The sequence below is a fragment of the Falco cherrug genome, chromosome 7 (genome assembly GCF_023634085.1).
Source record: "Falco cherrug isolate bFalChe1 chromosome 7, bFalChe1.pri, whole genome shotgun sequence".
Lineage (NCBI taxonomy): Eukaryota > Metazoa > Chordata > Aves > Falconiformes > Falconidae > Falco > Falco cherrug.
The window spans coordinates 60,917,477-60,936,391 of NC_073703.1; the positions used below are offsets into that span (position 1 = coordinate 60,917,477).

Below are 18,915 nucleotides of genomic sequence, written 5' to 3' on the forward strand. Positions count from 1 at the left end.
CATGTGTCAGTCATAAAACCAAGTCTGTAAAAGCAATAAAGCCCTAAATTCACCTTAGAACCAGAAACAATTCTAAATAGTTGTGCACTTGGATTCATTTCAGTATGTTGCCTACTTTGGTAGGATAATGATGCATTAGTTGGTAATTGTCTGGTTATATCATAGCTGGATTTTGTATTCCAGTGGTGAATACAGCTCCTACATTTGGTGATGGCATTACTTGATGTATTTTAAATTTTTTAGCGTTCACTTAATGTAAGGGAGTCTGTTCTTTTCCAGTGTTCTTAGCTGGGTGTGTGGAGACTTTCTTTTAATTAGCCTGTGATAGTATGGCAGAAAAAAGTGAGTATGCTGAAAGTGCAGGTAATCAAAACCTACAACCACTTATATCATCAGGTGCAGGGCTTTATTCTCCTTTGCTACCACGCAGTGTTCTGTAGCCCTTGTTATGAATTTAAGTAGCTACATCAAATGTTAATTTTTTATTATTTTTTTTTTTGTCTCTGATACCGAGTGTTTAACATATTACCTAGTTCAGTAACATCTAAAGCTGTTAGTTTCTAAAATTACATTCCACTTGCTATCAGAAGATGTTTATGTATTTCTTAAGAAAATTTAGCGTGTGGTTGTAGCCACAGAGCAAATGGTTGACTTTCTGCAGTTGTGAAATGCCTAGCCTTAGCATTACGCTTGGCCGTGATAACATAGCCCTCGTAGTATACAGTATCTTAAGCCATTAACAATTAAGTATTTAAAACTTCAAGTACTGTGGATATATCAATAAAACTTCACATCTGTTACTCCACCAATAGTAATGAGAAGCTATTGGAAAGAATGCTAGTTGTAAAGCATCTTATAATTTGTTTTCCCTATTCATTTACTTTTTTGTTACCACAGATGAAATAAGTATTTTTTTTGTCTGTGAAGAGTTGCATTTTCCATTGAGCACTGAAAAAAGTGAAGTTTGCCCATAAAACGATGCAGCGAGCCCACCAAAATAGAGGGTGAAGTAAGGGAGAAAAAGTGCTATGCAAGAAAGCAGACCTTTGTATAGGAAGGAGGGTCTAGTTAGGGGAAACTGGATATGTTTCTGTGTCAGTAAAAACAGGGAGGATGTGAATCACAGCTTGCACATTTTCAACACACCACTGTCTAAGGCATAAAAAGGCAATTGTATTGGCTCTAAGGAGGAGCAGCTTGCCTGTTTTGTTCACAGAAGATTCTGAAATAGCACTGCCAAGATTTAAGACAACAAAAAAAGGGGAGACATAACAAAACAAGATTTCTCCTTGACTTTCAGAAATATATTATACCTTACTTCATGTAGATCGAACAGCTTTTGGTTCCCTTGACATACCAGTGGCATAGGAAAGCCCTGTGGATGGATGGAGCGTTAGATTGGAAGTAATAAGGTTGTGCCTGACTTACCTCCGCATTTGTAGCAGATGTTACAAATGTCATAACATGAACCTTTGGGATCAGACTGGAAAAAAAAGCAAGACAACAGATGTAGGCCTCTTAGTTTTACCAGCAAGTATAGTCTGACACTATATAACACTGTTCTGACTTAATGTTAATACCCTGTCCTCCTCCTGAGAACAGAATCAGTGACACCAACCATTTCCGTAGCAGTGAAGCTGGAAAGGGGTGACAGCAGTTTTCTTCCTAGAGGAATTTTAATACTAGCTTAAAAATAAGACAATAGAACTATTACTCAAATAAGTCACTTATTGTTATATCTGAATAAGTAATCCATAGTCATTACTCATTTTGGGGAAGACCTGAGTTTTAAGGAATTTCTACTTGGTATCATAATGTTTATTCATTTTTCCACTGATGGAGCCAAATCTTGCAGAGTGGACATCTAAAACACTGCTAAATTCCTGGGATTTTAAGCCCTCCATTCACCCCACCTATGTCTCACTCTCTCTTGCCTCGCACAGCCATCTCTACTTTGCCTCTTTCTCTTCCATACTTCTCTAGACTTTTTTCCCCATCTCTTTACAGCATTTGGATTTCCTGGGAGGCTCCTATCTCACTTTAATTAATGAACCCAATTTCATTAAAGCTACAGTAATATCTAAAGTATCTTTTACTTGCAGCTGTCTCCACCAGCACTTTCTCAGCTATCCCATCTAATTTTTTGACAGTTTTCAAAACATTTTTGCGCTTCTTTTCACGTTGGCCTTTATTTGTGACTCATCCTCTCTGGACCAAAAAGTAAAGCCATTTTTCTCTCTTCTTTAAGGCTGCTGCTGTCTAATAATATCGACATATGGTTGAAGAATAGGTGGAGTTATGTGCTTCTTATTGTATCTATTTGTGAGAGTGCAATATAAGTGAACAGTCTATATTAGGATCACAATATTCATAGATTCTATATAAATTCTTCCTCCTCCTAGATTTTTGGGAGCAAAAGGCAAAATTGTAAATATTTGTAAAACAACCAGTATAAAGGTGAGTTTGATTCTGGGAGGTAGCTCTAATTCAGATGTATCAGAGACAATGGTCCCTCCCCTCCATTGTCGAAGTGCTGCCTTACAAAGAAGCTAATGGCCACAGTGAATGTTTGTATTTACCCTTATTTATTTTTGGTGGTGTAGTTCTTTTGCCTCTCCTGCTATTCATTTTCATGGAAATTATGTGTTCTTTATGTTTTGCATTGTCTTTTACATGGAGGCTGCATGAAGTTATTCCTTCTGTTTCTCAGGAGTTTTGGCCAATGTTCCTGTATTTCATGTGAGGGGAAGAAAATTAATGCAGGAGTGCAGGCCCTTGTATTTTTTTCCCCTGTTCTTCAATTTAAAGCAGTGGTGATTCTCACTGCCACACCACTCCCTTAGGTGCTGCCATTCTTGAACGGGAGGCTTAGCCCTCTCCCTGAAGAATTTCATTGTCGAGGAGAAGAGTGGGGGTTCTCCCATGAAGAATTTTAATCACCCTGTCTGTAGCCCTTTTGAAGGAGGCACAATAGTTCCTATAGTAACTACTACAGTGTGGGAGAAAGGCCAGTGCTCCCGCCCCCAGCCACAGATGGAGAACTCTCTTTGCTTAGATGACTGGAAATTCTTGCACAGCAAAGACTTCGTCCTTCACAGTGAAAAGAAAAATCTCTGAAATAAACTCTTAAAATGTACAAGTGCTAATTAAAAAACAGTGCCTGTTGAGTTATCAGGTAGAGAACATAAAAACTTTAAATATATTTATTTTTAAGGTGTGTTAAAATTTTCATCTTGGGGGTTTAAATTAAAAAAAGTTCAGAAAAGAAAAAAAAGAAATATTTAGGACCTAATAAATCTTGTCTCCTCCTCCCACCCACCCTACACCCACCCCCCAAAGAACAAATCCTGTGGGAAGAAGCAGACATATAAACCAGATGAAAATAATTGGGAAAGGAAAAGGAACAGTCTCTAAAATAGATGAAAACTTGCACTAAGGCAGCCACTTACCTAGTTTCTTTTTTCCATTGTCTTTGAATCTTTTTTTAAGGGGAGGGCACATTATATGTCTTCAAAGCTATTGATTCTGGTCCAATTAACAAGCAATATAGTGCTTTCTACTTTTTTGACAACATTTTAATTTAATTGGTTTTAAGTTATTGAAACCTTAAAAGTATTAAGCAACTTGATTTTGAAAAGCAAAATTTACTAAAAAGTATTTTAATTTATGGAGCTTCTGATAAACATCATAGATGAACTACTGGAAATAATAAAACACACCTGTAATTGTGTTACATAACATTTTCTTTAATTAACCAGTACATTCTTGATAACTACTTAGTTATTCCCTGGCAAGTTTGGTCTACTTTGTCAACTGTGGATTTCCCAGTAATGAATACATGCTCTGTAAGAGTGACCGGAAGATGGACACCTAGAATAATAGGCACTCATGTACACAAAAAATAGATTTGAAATGCCATTGTTAGCTTCGTATAGTTGATTATCATATATTGCATTATGCATCTTACATGTAGTCCTTTGTGACAAATTTGTTCTGATACTTTATTGCTGTGCTACTTAGTTGGTAATGGCACAGCATTAATGATTCCCATAGCTTTACTAAACCAAGATAAAATACCTTTCCTACATATGTTGCAACTCCATCTGAGATTTATTTCTTCTTCCCATCTGTGAAGGTGGATAAGGGACTTAAGTTTTGGAACATATGATGGCTTATGGTGAGGTAGACTGGTGACATCATTTAATTTCTTTGGATACCCTTTCCAAATCAGAGGGCAACCTGTCTGCTTACATCATGCTGGTTGCCTATCATTCTTCTCACTTTAGATCATGATCTGAATACATATCATTTATGCTTTTTGTCCTCAACATCTGTGTTAGGCAGAAGAGTTCACTCTTGCTGGAAATTTCTTTCAAAACTTAGATTCAGTCATAAATGGGATAGCAAAGAAAAAACAATGGAAAAAACTATATCCATCACAAGATATTAAATATTAAGTAAAAAAATTATTAAAAAAACCCTCACCTTATGCATAGATAAATACCGGCCTTTCTTTCTGAGCCTAATATTGGTCACGCTTTGCTCTTCCCTGACATTGCATCTTCTGTCCAGTTTAGTCCCTCAGCCAATGTCCCTGTCTTTTCTAAATCACAGCTTTTAAGCATTTCCAAATTACTTATGTTGCATAGGAAACCCCCAAAATTTTAAGATGGTATCTCACCTCTTCCTGTAAAACCACCCTGATTATCACATTCACCTGCATTGTTCTTCCATGAGTATTTGGGGTTGTTCCTAGAAATAACAAAGGATACATTTTCATGTAGAATCAAGGCAAATGTATTAGAAATATAATTGTAGATTTTATAGACCTTTTTTCTACTTCAAAACAAAAAGTGTTAAACTCTGGAAAAGAATACTTGAAAGATTATAGCCACACTCATGCTACAAACTGCTTTGCACATACAGTCATCTGAGACAATTCAGATGACTCTTCTTCTTATAATCTGTTATCTGAAACGATCATGTATTTTGTTGATACCTACAGAGAGAAATAGTAGCTAACCCTATATGCAATTAGCCTGATATGGTTACATATTTTTTGAATAAAACAGACCATGTTCTTTTTGGTGGGGTGTTTATAAACTTTCATATTTATGGAGATATGCTCAGGCTTTGCTAATTAGAGTCTGAGTTTACTGGCAGTCACAATTAGAGCTGTTCAAGATCAAAAAAGTAGAGCATGGGCTCTGTTTTTTTGTAATTCTTCAGACAGCAGGTTACCTAAAAAGGTGTAGCCCTATGTCAACCTCTGCTTCCAAGCATACGGAAAGGTTCTGCTCAAGAAAAATCAACAAAATGAAATACAAAAATACAGATTTTGAGGCTAATTGATAAAAAGTCTTTATAAATAAATAATAGTTTAGGGGAATTAATTAAAAAGTTCTGTATAGTTCTCTAAAATTATTTTTTAAACTATTATCAAAGCAACAGAACTTAAAAACTCATGGTCTGAATTTTACCAGACTTTCCACAAAACCAATTTATGTTGAAAGGTGGTATGCATAGGGGGAACTTATTACTGTGCTGATGATATGTGCTTTCACTCCTAGTGATCAAGAAGTACTGCTTCCGCTTAATTAGAACTTTGTCTTCGCTAGCAGAAAGTCACAGTGAGCATAAGTCTTTGGTCATTCTGTGCTCAGTAGCATAAAAAGTGAGTTTAAGAGGAAATCCTCCCCCTTCAGGATGTATTGAAATCTTTGTTATGCAGTCTACATTTTTCTTTTCCATAGTTTCCCACTCTTCCTAGCACAATTGAGAATGCTCTTGAGATTGCACTAAGCATGCTTAGACTGCCCCCAGGACACACTGAAAGGGATGTGGTTCTTCCTTCACCTCATGCATAGCCAGATTAGTCATTGAGGGAGGAACTTTAAAAAGGAATTAGTGAGCAGTTAGAAATTTTTCCCTTTTAATAGCTTGTTATGGAATAATCCTATGCCAGGAATAGACATGTCAGTCTGGATAGTAAAAGTCATGGTCCAATGCCATGGAAAGTAAAAGATTTTAGTAGACAGATTCTTCTGCTCCAGCACTACGAAGTGCATGTGTGAAAACAGTCTTTCTATCTTCTTGTCACTATTAACAGTCAGTATTTAATACAAATACTGGTTCAGTCACCTTTTTGATTAACCACAACAATTACGCATTCAAATCTTAAAATTTGTCAATTAAATGTAGACAGTACAAAATATGACCACATGTGAAAAAGCCCGTTTAGAGGTGCTTCTTCATACCACTAAAACAGAAGTTTGGAAGAAGAATTTAACCTAGGTTTGGAACTGGTTTCGTTGTGACTCCTGTTGCAGTTTGATACACATTCTTCAGCCTTCTCCACATCCTAATTTCTGCTGCTTCCTGTTACTCAAAAGAATTTTTTTTCATGCATCCAGTATTTTGTCTCTGTAAAGAGTCTGCATTTAAAATGGAATCCACATTTTTTTAAAAAGATGTGCATTCACATCTTGAGGTGTGTGGAGGTTACTAAGCTACTTTGATTTATATATGTTATGCTATAAATCCTGAATCCCTTGCTTTCCAAGATTTTTTGAGCAGAACAGCTGAGCTGTGGCTGCCAGTGGTTCCATTCTCAGGGTGAGAGATTTAGAGATGACTGGCTGTGGCTTGTGTGATGGAAGCCAGTTCAGTATTTATGTTTTGAAATTTTAGAATAAAATAACATTATGGCCTTCTTTTTAATCCAGCAATCTCAGTCTATGTCTTCCTTTCATCTATTTCATGCCAACAATCCATTCAGTACAAATAAAGGGCTTTATGCTGTGATTGGACTGTGTGATTGCCATGGTTTTGAAAGTTATCAATGTGATGTGCATTTGTATATCCAAATAGTATATTTCTTCTGATGCATATAGGTATCAAGAAAACTTGAAAGCTCAAATAAGTAAAATAATGAGACAATGAAGTCATAAGATCAAAGATAATTTCTTTCCCTTTATTCTATATTTGTCTCAATATTCCTGATATTTGTCTCAATATTCCTGTCTCATTCCTCAGAATGTTAAGAATGACAGTTAGGGAAATGAATGAAATCCAGGAAGTGCATATTTAACATCTAGTCAGTTACCAAAAAAGAGCCACTGTAAGGCTACCAGAAGCATAATGGTTTTCTGTGTAACATATTAATGCTGGTTCTAAGATTAGGAACTGTCACTACAATCCCACATCACCTGAGTAAGTGCAAGACACATAAATCCAAGAGTTCTACTGCTATAAAAATGTCAATGAACTGAATGGCATGAAAGTACTACAAGATATTTGTCTACATGTACACCAGCTATTAGGATGCAGGCATTGATAGAGGATTTAATTGACGAATCTGGCCCTCTCATTTTTTAGTTAACTTACTGACCTTGAAGAGTTTTCATTTGATCTATAGAACTGAGAGTGTCCAAAATATGAAGAACTGATGACTTACCTGTAAATACCATTTAAAGTTAAAGTTACTGTTTAAAAAAGCGTTGCACCATCTTCCTGTATTTTATTCAATTTATGATATTCACACGCTGAAAGCCCTACAATTAAGGTCTTATAACTAAATTCTATATGTAAGGGATACACTTTAAAATGGTGAGGGATTGTAAAGGAAGGATATGGGCAGGAAACAGAAAATTAATCAGAAGGCAAATTCCAAATGGTGATGTGTTCAGACAACATGTGGAAAATATGACAGTCTAGATGGGAAAATGAAAGGACCTAAAGGATTTCAGGGAGGTTTTGTGGGGTTTTTTATTTTATTTTTTTGCTTTTTGCAATGCTTTTATGGAGACTACTATGATGTCCAGCAGGTCATAACTGTGTATTTTCTCTTTGGTTCTGGTAGATTATGAATGAAATTACTACACAAAGCACAGTGCTAACTGACAGCAATCATAATAGGAATACTGATAATCTTTACAGTGTGCTATATATATATATTTAGTTCCACAACTAAAGCTAAAGTCTCTCTTGGAAATATAGGTACAACTTCAGTTTAAGCAAATGTTTGATAATGTATCTGGTGGCAGGGTAAGGACAAAAGAAGGATCATCTTTAATTCTTCCTGCAAAACGGAAAGACAAAGGAGTCTAAGTTGCTAGAAAATTTAATGTGCACTTACTTTTTTTCATGAAATAGACATTTCTATCTATAGTGGGCATCACTACAGCTATAGAAAAGATGAGACAGTGCAAAGAGGAGCAAAATTATATAGAATCAGAAGGGCGATATAGAAAAATATAAGACTAAGTACCAAAAGCTGTAGAAGAATAATATTATACTGACATGTGGGGTCAGTCACTATACTAACTGAAGTTAAAAAAACCCCAAATACAGCAGTTGGTGTGTTACCAACTTTAGTTGCAGTGTAAAGCAGAAGTCTTGAAGACTTTTCCTTTAAGTTGTTAACATCTATGTCCTTGAATACCTTTAGAGAGAAGAGGAGGACTTAGAAAATACTGGTTCTACAGCAGTCACCATTTGTAATTATGAACTATTGCCTCAATCTATTAGCTATGAAGCCACCTGTTTGCTCAGTATAAATAGCTTAGAATTTCCTGGAAGGAAATTACATGAAGCATCAGTAAGGAATGTTATTACATTTTCGGGTCAATATGACTATCATTACTTGTCATTTATCCTTTCTTACTGATATCATGTTTGGCAGCCAGTATCATAGAAGACTAAGAAATTGTTGCTCTGTATTTTGTTTTCATTGGTGTTAAATTAGCCTGTTCAGTAATGGCAGTCATCCATTCTGCTTGTTTTAGTGGATCCTTGGTATTTTGTTTTTCTTATCGTGCACGTAAAGAGAGCAATATGTAAAGATGCACTAGTGCTTTGATAGTTCCAGATGCATTAGACCATCAGGGCCTTTGGATGTAAATGTTTTCGTACGTGCTTTAAAAGGATGCAGAACGGATTTCACCTATTCTCTCTGCTATGGATATACCTGGCTTTGGCACAGAGACAGGAAAAGAAGGAAAAGTTCCTGGAGCCCTGTGCCGTCTTCTCTGTGCTCTAGCTTTCTCTGGTCATGTGGCAAAGCCAGCCTAGTCCTAAGAAGAAACCTCAACTTACAGTAGGTGCCTGTGTTCAGTTATATTCAGGCTGGATTGCTGGCTTTGTGCCCCTGACAGAAACAGTTTAACAACATATTACTTTTATGATTCCTCAGCCTTTCTTGTAGTCACTGCTGCCTTTGAAACATAACTGCCTATTACTCACTTTGTACTTTTAAACTATATAATTTAAATAGAGAAACTGAAGTTTCAAGTACCTATTCCAGCAACTAACATGGATAACTGGAATACTACAATACTCCCCTACGCTTAGCGATAACATTGATATCTCAGATGTATTTAAAAAGTCGACTTTTTAATGCTTATTTTATTTCAGTTTCGAATAAGATAAATAACATGTTCAGATAAATCTCTCATATCTTCCTGATTCCTCAGTAATATTTAGTTCTTATCCCCACTTTTCAAAACATTTACGTTATGTGTTTCTGCTTTTTCAATAGTATTTTTCACTAAATTCTGCATGCTTTCATCCCCACGTACAAAAAAACCTCCTATACTTGGGATATATTTGAATAAATGATTCATTTCCAAAGTTCACGGAAATTTAAATAGATTTTTAAATAACAAAAAACAATGATTTTATCCTTCAAATTTGAGTCACTGAAATTTACGTACCAATTTTATTTAATATACGCAAGGCAAATTTGAAATCAACACTGGTGTATAAAATATGAAGCATATTTAAATAGTTAATGTCAAATGATGTGATCGGGGTGCATTATAATTGAATGTGCAGACCTTGCAACATAACTGTTTTTTATTCAGTTATAGGTGCCCAGCGCAGGAGAAGTCCCAGTGCCCTTGCCATTGAAGTATTTGAATCACATTTGGGAAGTCATATTTTACAGGTAAAAAAATGGCTTTTCCAAGAAAAATTGAAATAACTAGCTAGTTATATTTCTGCCAATAATTTGAATAGTGTTATTATCAGCACTTATATTGATGAGATATTTTTGTTTTAAAGCTCATATTTCCTTCTTTTTAGAAAGACCGTAATTGAAAGAATACTAATGAAAGGGAGGACAAGTATTATTTAGCTGAATCACAATATTTTGTTGTTTAAAACTATGCAGTAGGTGTTTGCTCACAGAATGCCTTTATATGTATGTGTGCACAAAACAGTATTTTGTGTTGGTGATTTGATTTGCCTTATGTGTCACATAAAGATTTAGGAGTTTTTTTCTCCCCGTTTTGGTTTATGAGCATTGCTTTCCTCCCTTATATCCCAGTTGGCACAATTATATATCATAAATTTGCAACAATCTGCAAAAAGAAAAAAAAGGAACAGCAGCATGCCTTTTAGGTCTCCCTAGCTATGAGATAAAAACTAATCTAATGTTGTCTAAGAATTTGGTCACACTGTACAACTTGTTATATTCCAGGAAGATTAAACTGGGGAAAAAAAGACTTGGTGGAAACATTCTTATGCATACTTTGTTTTTTCAGGGTTACTACAACCTTTCTTAGGTTGCAATAATCAGACATGGAACAGAAGTAGTTAAGAACAAAAAAGTGATGTTTTGTCAGCATGGCAAAACCCCAGCACTACCGAAATAAAAACCACATAGTCTTTTCTAAGTGCAGCACTGAATCACTGCTCTTATTTAGCAATGTATACAGCTTCTCCATGCAAATATATTGCTTGGTGTATTATCTTTTGAGAGGTACAAAAGAGGTAAATTAGTATATTATCATGAGAAATATTCCACTTAATTTGAAATGATTGAGAGCTATCTCTCTGTACTAACTCAGCTGTGGCATTCAAAAGCACTATGGATAATGTCAGATTTTTCACATCTTTATAAAGTAACTCAATGCAGAATAGCAACAAAGATAATTTTAGGAAAACATGACATTATCTAGTAGAATGAATTTCTCTTTGGAACAAAAATCATGAATGAAGTGATTTACTTAGTTGTATACTCTTGGCAAAGGTCTAGGTCAAGGTTTTGATTCGGTTAGCGAATACTTGTATTATAGTTACTGTTTCAAAGGTATCTGCAACAGCATCTAAGTACTGTTCATATTAGATGGAAACACTTCTGTAGTCTCATAACTGTAGAAAAAATTATGAAATAGCAGTTTTGTGGTATTTCAGTTTAAGTAATTTTTCAGTGTGTTGTTTTGAGTATAAGCATGTACTATATATCCTAAAGGTATGTTTTTTACAATATGAATTTTAAGAAATATCTAGATACAACCTCACTGAGACTGATCTACATACACTCCTTAAATATTAGGTATGACCCTTGGAATGAAAATGAAAAAACCTAGGATGGTCACGTTAAACACTACTTGATGTTTGAGTTTTTCACATATTGCATATTGAAACAATTAGTGATTTTAGTGATTGTACTACTTATTTTAGGTACATCATGATCCCCCTCCCCCCCCTTCTTTTTTTTTTATACTTACATATGTTAAGGTATTTTCAGGATATAACTATCATAGTACGAGTAAAAAAATGTATCACACTTGTACCTGTAACTGAGGATTTTCAGTCAAAATTACCATCAGCGTTGTATTAGGTATCTGTTGAGGTGTGGCCTTTACAGAGAGGGTGTTGCTTTTACCAAACTACTCTCATAAATCTCTCAATTGATGACGGAAAGTTCCACTCTGACATTTAAAATATAATGGACTATTGATGATGGATAAAGGACAAAATGAGTTAATAATGGTGGCGAGATTGTCATGGTATATTAAAAACTGTTATTTTAGCAGAGTAATCAACATTTGCCAGGGAAGTCTAGATCACACCTTCAAATGCATCACTTTTAACAGATCTGAACAAACTTCAAAGTACTACCTTGTGGTCTTGTAGGTAGAAAGGTAATCTCCAGAAGACCAAATGTTTTTTAAAACAAAGTCAGACAGATTCTGTGGTGGAATACAGTTCTAACGAGTTCTCATTTAGTCTACTGCTCCTAGAAGTGATTTTCAAAGCAGTATTGTGATAAGTATTGTTTGCAAGTGAAGTAAACAACCTTGATTATACCTGGGAAATACCTGTGTTTCATTTCAGAGTTTGCTATTGGAGGAAGTTGAATGAATATTTAGTTTGTTTAATCCCTTTTGCTATTAATACTTTGAAGACTGGGTTAAGTGTAAACTCAGAAGTTAAGGAGCCTCTCTAATCCTTCTAATATTTTGATACTTCAAAATCTATTGACAGACACATGAGGAGCATAATACAGTATGTTTAAAAAAAGTGTATATAGTTTATTTATAGTGATGTTGTAAAAACAGAAATAGAGGTGCATCTTGCCGTATTTTACATTTTGATTCTACAAGCAAGTGGTATCAATCATGACAAAAAATTTCCAAGCCACAGCTGGTTGCTTCATATCATGCTGTAGAGATTCCCACAGTATTTTTGAAGCCAAAACCACTGTCCATTATGTTCTTGGGGAAAAAAGACACCACAAAAGACGAATGCCCAAACACTATTCTATGAGAATATTCGCATCAGGGCAAAAAGTCTTTTAAATGATGTCTTTTAAATCATTCCACCTGAATGATGAAAAGTGGAAATATTTGTAATAGATGAGAAAAATATATAATGGAAATATGTTAATTAATTTTGACAAGTTTCTGATTTGCCAAATTGCGTGCTTTGTTACCTTTCATATTCTTCTTCTTAATAGTGGTGTTACAAAGGAAATAGACTTCAGTAAACACATCTTCAATTTTACGTTTCTGTTTACATATTTTATATTGGTTTCTTAAGTAAACCCAGTAAAAAAATACTAATTCTGGTACCTGCTATTAAAAAATTTGGCGGAAACTGGTTGTAAAAATTAGCAAGATTATAATTTTTTCAGTGCTCCTGGATTTTTTCTCTAACTTCATTGCTGTTGAGAAGGTGTGGAAAAGGGTCAGTAACCCCATATTCTTCATATAATCAGGAATGATCAGGAAATGTAGAACTAAATATAGAGAAAAGGGAAAGTTAGTGAATATATTTGCATATGCAAATTAGCTTAATTGATACTGCTTGCCTCTACAGGGATTTTTCATTACAAACTGGAGTGCTACATTGTTCAGCTCATATTGAGTAATTTAGTAACTAATGAGACCAGTTTGCACTAATTTGCATATGATAAATGAGCTTAATTGCAGTAAATAACTTGGAGGCATAATTACTTAATTTTCCTGTGTTGCATGGCTTTTAAGTTCACGTATGAACAACTCAAGATAATTTTGCATATTTAAATTAGTTGCTTTTAAAATTCTTGAACAAAAAAGAACACACCTTACAATTTGAACTGTAAAACAATTAAAAGTAAAATGTACAGTATTTTCAAATAAAATTTAATATTTAAAAAAATATGTATTTCTTCCTTGAAAAATACCAGTGGCCTCTTACAGAATAAAAATATTTGGGATTAAACACAATGGAATAGTTTTAAAGTCAGAATAAGGTAGAAAAATGGTATATATATTATAAATAATAATAGAACTATATCTGAACTGTAGTGACCGGTACATATTTTGTATTTCTGCATATGAGAGTGATAACTTTCATAAGTGCACTCTTTCGCTTCAGCAGTGCATATTCTACTTTTAAGAAACTCTAACACTTTCATATAGCATTATATTACCGTACACAAGAACTTAGACACTAGTCTTAGATTGTCTATACTGTCCTACCTCTACCTAATTTTGTGTGAAGAAATCCTTAAATCGGAGAGATAATGAAGTGTCAGTGCAACAAAGATGTAATTTTTTTTCTTTCCTTTGGTTGTGGTTTTTTGTTTGGTTGTTTTTTGTTTTTTTGTTTTGTTTTAGTGGATTTTGTCAACGGTGAGCACCAAATGGTGATGAATAACTGTTGTGACAGATTTCTACCATGAGTTTCAAAAACAAACCAAACAAAACCAAACCCAAAATCAAAATAGACAAAAAAAGATCCCATTTGATTTCTGCTATGCCCCTAAAGTTATTCCTCATTAGGTACTTTTGATAGAATTGATAGAATTGAACTACTGAACTAAACAGGGAAAAAAGCTTTCAAACACCCAACTACCAATCTCATGAACAATCCAGTCCTGTAGTGAAATACTTTGTACACCTGTAATTTACAAATGGATGAAAATCACTGAATTCTCAATCTTTCCCATAAGGGAGCCCACCTACCTTCCTAGAAGCTTTTCCTAAGCCTTCCTGAACATTATCTTGAAAAATTTATGAGACTTGCATTTCCCTTTTGCTTTATATTCTATGTTTTTCTTCCATTAAGAACGTATTTTGTGATGAACAAAGGTCTTTGGAATTGCAGTATCAGATTCAATGAGGGAAGAAAAATCAAGTCCCTACTAAGATCAAAGGAAAGACAGCCTCAACACAAACGTTCTGACTCTATAAGCCATATTCTTCATCATCACGGAGCCAAGAGCCACAAGATACAAACCACTAAGCTTGGATAGAGTGTTTTGCAATTCAGAGAGAGGATACCTGTAGTACATGTGCAGTTGTGTCCAACATGACCTAGCAAAGTCATCTGTAGTACACACAAGGTCTCTAAGCCCTTGTTTTACTTCCTAGCAGCCTCTCTATCAACACAGGCTATATCATGTAATGTAGTCATATAACGGGAGCAGAATTTGAACTACTTGCAAGTTACATATGGCTCAGATGCTGCAGTTTGGCTTTACTCCATGCAGTGGTCCCAAGCTTTCCATGAATCAAAGGCAATTTGATATTTTGTAAATGTTATTCACATCCTTTTTACACCACTGGAAGCCCAGCTTGTCAATGGAACTTCATGGAGATTTAATTGTTTTTACCTCCATCCTACAGAGAAGCCACAGGTTATTAGACCTATTGATGTTATTTCAGCTTTTCTGTATTTAAGGTCAACAGACTACCCACACCCTATGGACATAAGAAGCCTGATGAATTGCTAACATTGTGAACCAATTGAAAGATGTGCCTCATTCTAATAGTATTATATTCCTATTTTAGAATTATTTTCTTTTATGAACGTATCCTGCGCTGTGGTAAGACTAACATGAAACTGTACAAATATATGCTGTATGTCAATATAGTCTACTACTGTTCTTCAGAGTTGGTCCCTTATTAATTGTGAAGTAAATGTGTGGGATAAAGGCAACACCTTGGTTTCTAGTGAATCACTCCAGGTGATGCCACTACCAGATAGAGTAGCTTAGACTATATCTGGGTCACTGGGTAATTTTCTGGAGCGTGTCAGATGATCTTAAATTTCCTTGGGAAAAATTAGAATTAATAAGTCTTTTCACTCCAAGTGAACACTAACAGTTAGTCTTCTGTTTGCAGGCAGCTACTACCTCATCAACCTGCACTGCTAAACTACAAGAAAGCTCTGTCTATAATTGTGTTCTAGATGTTGACCCCATCCTACTGAGCTGTCTAATAGCTTCAAATAACAGATTGAATCATACATGTGATACTCTCAGAAGTACTCATGGGCACATGAAAGATCAACTGAATGCTAACAAATATTGTTAATATCTCCATAGTTACAAAACAAAGGAAAAGGCTTTTTCCCATATTCAACCAGAAAAATTGGTACTTATTGGGAAAATGTTTCCACGTTCTCCTCAAGTTAATGCTGTTTTATCATCCGGTTTATAAATGAATATTATCAAATACAGAAGGTGTAGAAGCAAATACCCAGAAGGAAACTTTCACATCAGAGTTTTTACGCTGTTGTCCAAATGGGTCTTGTCTTTAATTTCTGTTATTTTTGCAGCATTGTTTAATACTCTTCATAGGACAATGGTATTCTATCAGGCTTGGTATAGACAAAAAGTGGAAAGAATTCACTATACAATTTCACTACAGTGTTTAGTCATGTTTGGAAGACATCGCTATGTACCTATAATAATTAGATTAGAATGTAACAAGACAATGACACTGTTCATTTTTTCTAAAAGCATCTTGCTGGAGACCATGCAAGTAAAGTTTTGTATACATTGTAAATATGCATGTTCAGCATGCAACCAGTTTAGATTGTGCAAAACCTATGAATCTTTTTTGTTAAGGTAAAGTAGAGGTCAGTGAACAGAGCAAGTTATTTAGTTTTTGCAGTAATGGATGGTTGTGGATGAAGGTACAGAGTTATGCTATTAACAGAAGTTTCTCCTGTAGTGAAAACAAGTACTAATACTTAGCTTTGTAAGCACACTCGCAGGAATTAAAATCGGCAAAGCAGTATGGATAATCATAATTGAACTAGAAAATACATAGTTCTAAAATTTGTCTTCCTCACAATGTTTGAGTATCGTAAAACCTTGGAGTGTTTTAATAGGATAGAAGCAGTAGAAAAACAAGTACAAGCTCACAATAAGTTTAGAGGCAGTTCTGTGGCTGGCTAGGCTATAGCTGAGCAGAAATCTTTCTTCCAATATTTGAATTATTACAGGGAGCCCCATCTGACAAGAAAATGAAAAAAAGTGGGAAAATAGACAGGAAAGTGTTGGAGTGCTATAAGATATTAGGGAGAAGATTTATCTTCTCATTTGCTATTTTCAGTTGCTCTGAGTATTACATAATGAGGTTATCTCTGTATAACACTAGTCAACACAGAAATAGTGACACGAGACTAAAGGTGAGGGAGCAGCAGATGGTAGTGCTGAGGGAGGATTTTTCCAGGCTGTAAAAGGTGTTAGCAGAAAAGACTTCTACTGGCTTGGAGATTTGCGAAGGGCAGTTGCTAATGATGATGTCAGTGGTACACTTTCTGAGGACAAGATGACCATTCAGCTTTTTTCAGCCTGCTTTGGGTTAAAGGGGTAGATGACCAACTGACCTTTGTTAGCGTGTTTCAGAGGCAGACAAAAAGAGGAAAATGTGAAAAAGCTGACAAAACTTAGGATATGTTGGACAGCATAGATCTGTGCTGTTGGAAAGTAAAGATTTTGGGGATGAAATAGAGGTTAAATTATGCATCAGTCACCAAAAATAATGTGGGAATTAAGAGATGAATTAAGACGAAGTAATTGTTATAGATGAAACCACACAGCAAAGTGATTCTAAGCTTTCTCTTCACAGTGAAGAGCTGTGTGTAATGCAACACGACAGAATGAATACATAGCAAGGCAGAACTGAGGATCTGGAGATCATGTAAACTTCTAAGATGGAATGATTTCTATAAGGCACACATGTAGTCTGCTTTGTATACTTAATTTTTTAATCTGAACCTCCTTATTATCATGTACAGTTTATTTTTTATCAATTTTGTTCCTGAAATTAAGTGACATCCAGAATGTACAGGTACAAAACCAAAAGGGGCACTGGTTGCTTTCAACCAAGTACAATACAGAAACTGAACACAGGAAGAGAATTAGACACTTAATCTACATCTCAATCTGAAATCAAAATCATTCCGTATGCAACCATGTTTTATCTAGAAAAGCTGACAACTGTATAAAGTTCAAATTAGTCATTCAGAAGAGTGAGATAACAGTAATAAATGGGATGCTGTAATGCCTTGGTATAAACTCAACAAACGTGATGGATTTATGATGTAAGAAATGGTAGTATATACACAGAGGGGAGTACAACCTTCTAAAACTAATACAATTTCTAAGTGGACAGGACCAAAGAAAATAATCTGGATTATTCTAAGAGCCTTAAATTAGAAACAAAGTCTTAAAAAAAATAAAAACTGAACAAGGCAGAATAGTGTTAAGTTACTAAGCATTACATTGAGAAAAAGATAGACACACAGTCTACTTGGAAAGAGTAATTTGGGGTGTCATGAAATGTCTAGTTATTAACTGCTCAAATACCTCACACAAACACAGTTTAAAGGTGAGAAAACAGTGTAAACACTGATATGTTGTGAAAAGAGTCATAGAACTCTGGTAAGAAAAGTTGAGTATTTTGCTTTGTGGTGCACCTTTCCAGGGATAAGGCATATCCAGTAGCAGTTTCCTCTTTACGATTTAAGGATAGATGCTATTTCAACTTTCTGTAGCTAAATATATAAACTACGTAAGAATCTGGTCTGATCACCAGTCTTTCCTCAAGTACTTTGTAGACTGATAGTCTTAGAAGATCATCCTGTTGTAGTAAAAGGGTAAACTCTTATACCTTATGTTATTTAGAACTTTAGAAATCTAATTGTGCATTTTATATGAGTGTAAGTGATTCAGAGTAATTATAAGTATTTGAAGCTGAATGGAGGGAGAAAGACCTCTGTCACAGAGTTTAATCTTGTGGGCCTCTGTTCACTGGTGGATGCTCTTTTGCACTTTAAACGTGTAAATGCCACTGAATGCTATGATATGGCTCTGGTTTTACACCGGTTTAAATTATAACAGAAGCTAGCCTGATACATTGCACATTTCTAAAAAGGACTAGGAACAAAGGCTAGATCAGAATCTGAAAAGGTTAAAGGAGTTGCACAGACAGCGCAGTTACAAGGGATATCTCAGGTCCATTAGCTGGAACACATAGCAAGAGGGTTTCCTGGGTTCAGGAAACTCGAAAGGTGCTAATTTGCATACTCCAATTTGTCCCAGTCACAGTAAGTGCATCAGATTGACTCCATAAGGGCAGAGCTTTCAATCAGGAGTTATGGCAAAGGTATAGCATCCTAGCGGTTGCTGCCCAAGGGGTTATATGCTAAAAGGAGAATGGGGGAGGGATGGGAAATAGCAAATTGTTTTGCAATCGGAGCTTGAAGCAATACACTTAAACCCGCACTTTATATGGCAGCTATATATAAAAGCATGCAGTTTCATTTAATAAAGAAATATTTGATCTGAGCAGGACACAGCATACCGTAGTGTGTCATTTAATTCCTGGGAAAGTATTTGAAGAAAAT

The 18,915-nt window shown here is 35.1% G+C and overlaps 1 protein-coding gene across 1 annotated transcript in view; it reads left to right on the plus strand.

Moving 5' to 3' along the window:
• The window catches only part of LOC102052852 (neuronal PAS domain-containing protein 3), a 613,283-nt gene that overhangs the window by 296,003 nt on the left and 298,365 nt on the right, over positions 1 to 18,915 (plus strand). Inside the window, exon 3 of the mRNA XM_055717189.1 lies at positions 9,864 to 9,946. Within this exon, the coding sequence (XP_055573164.1) occupies positions 9,864 to 9,946 (83 nt within the window). The remainder of the gene's footprint in view (positions 1 to 9,863; positions 9,947 to 18,915) is intronic.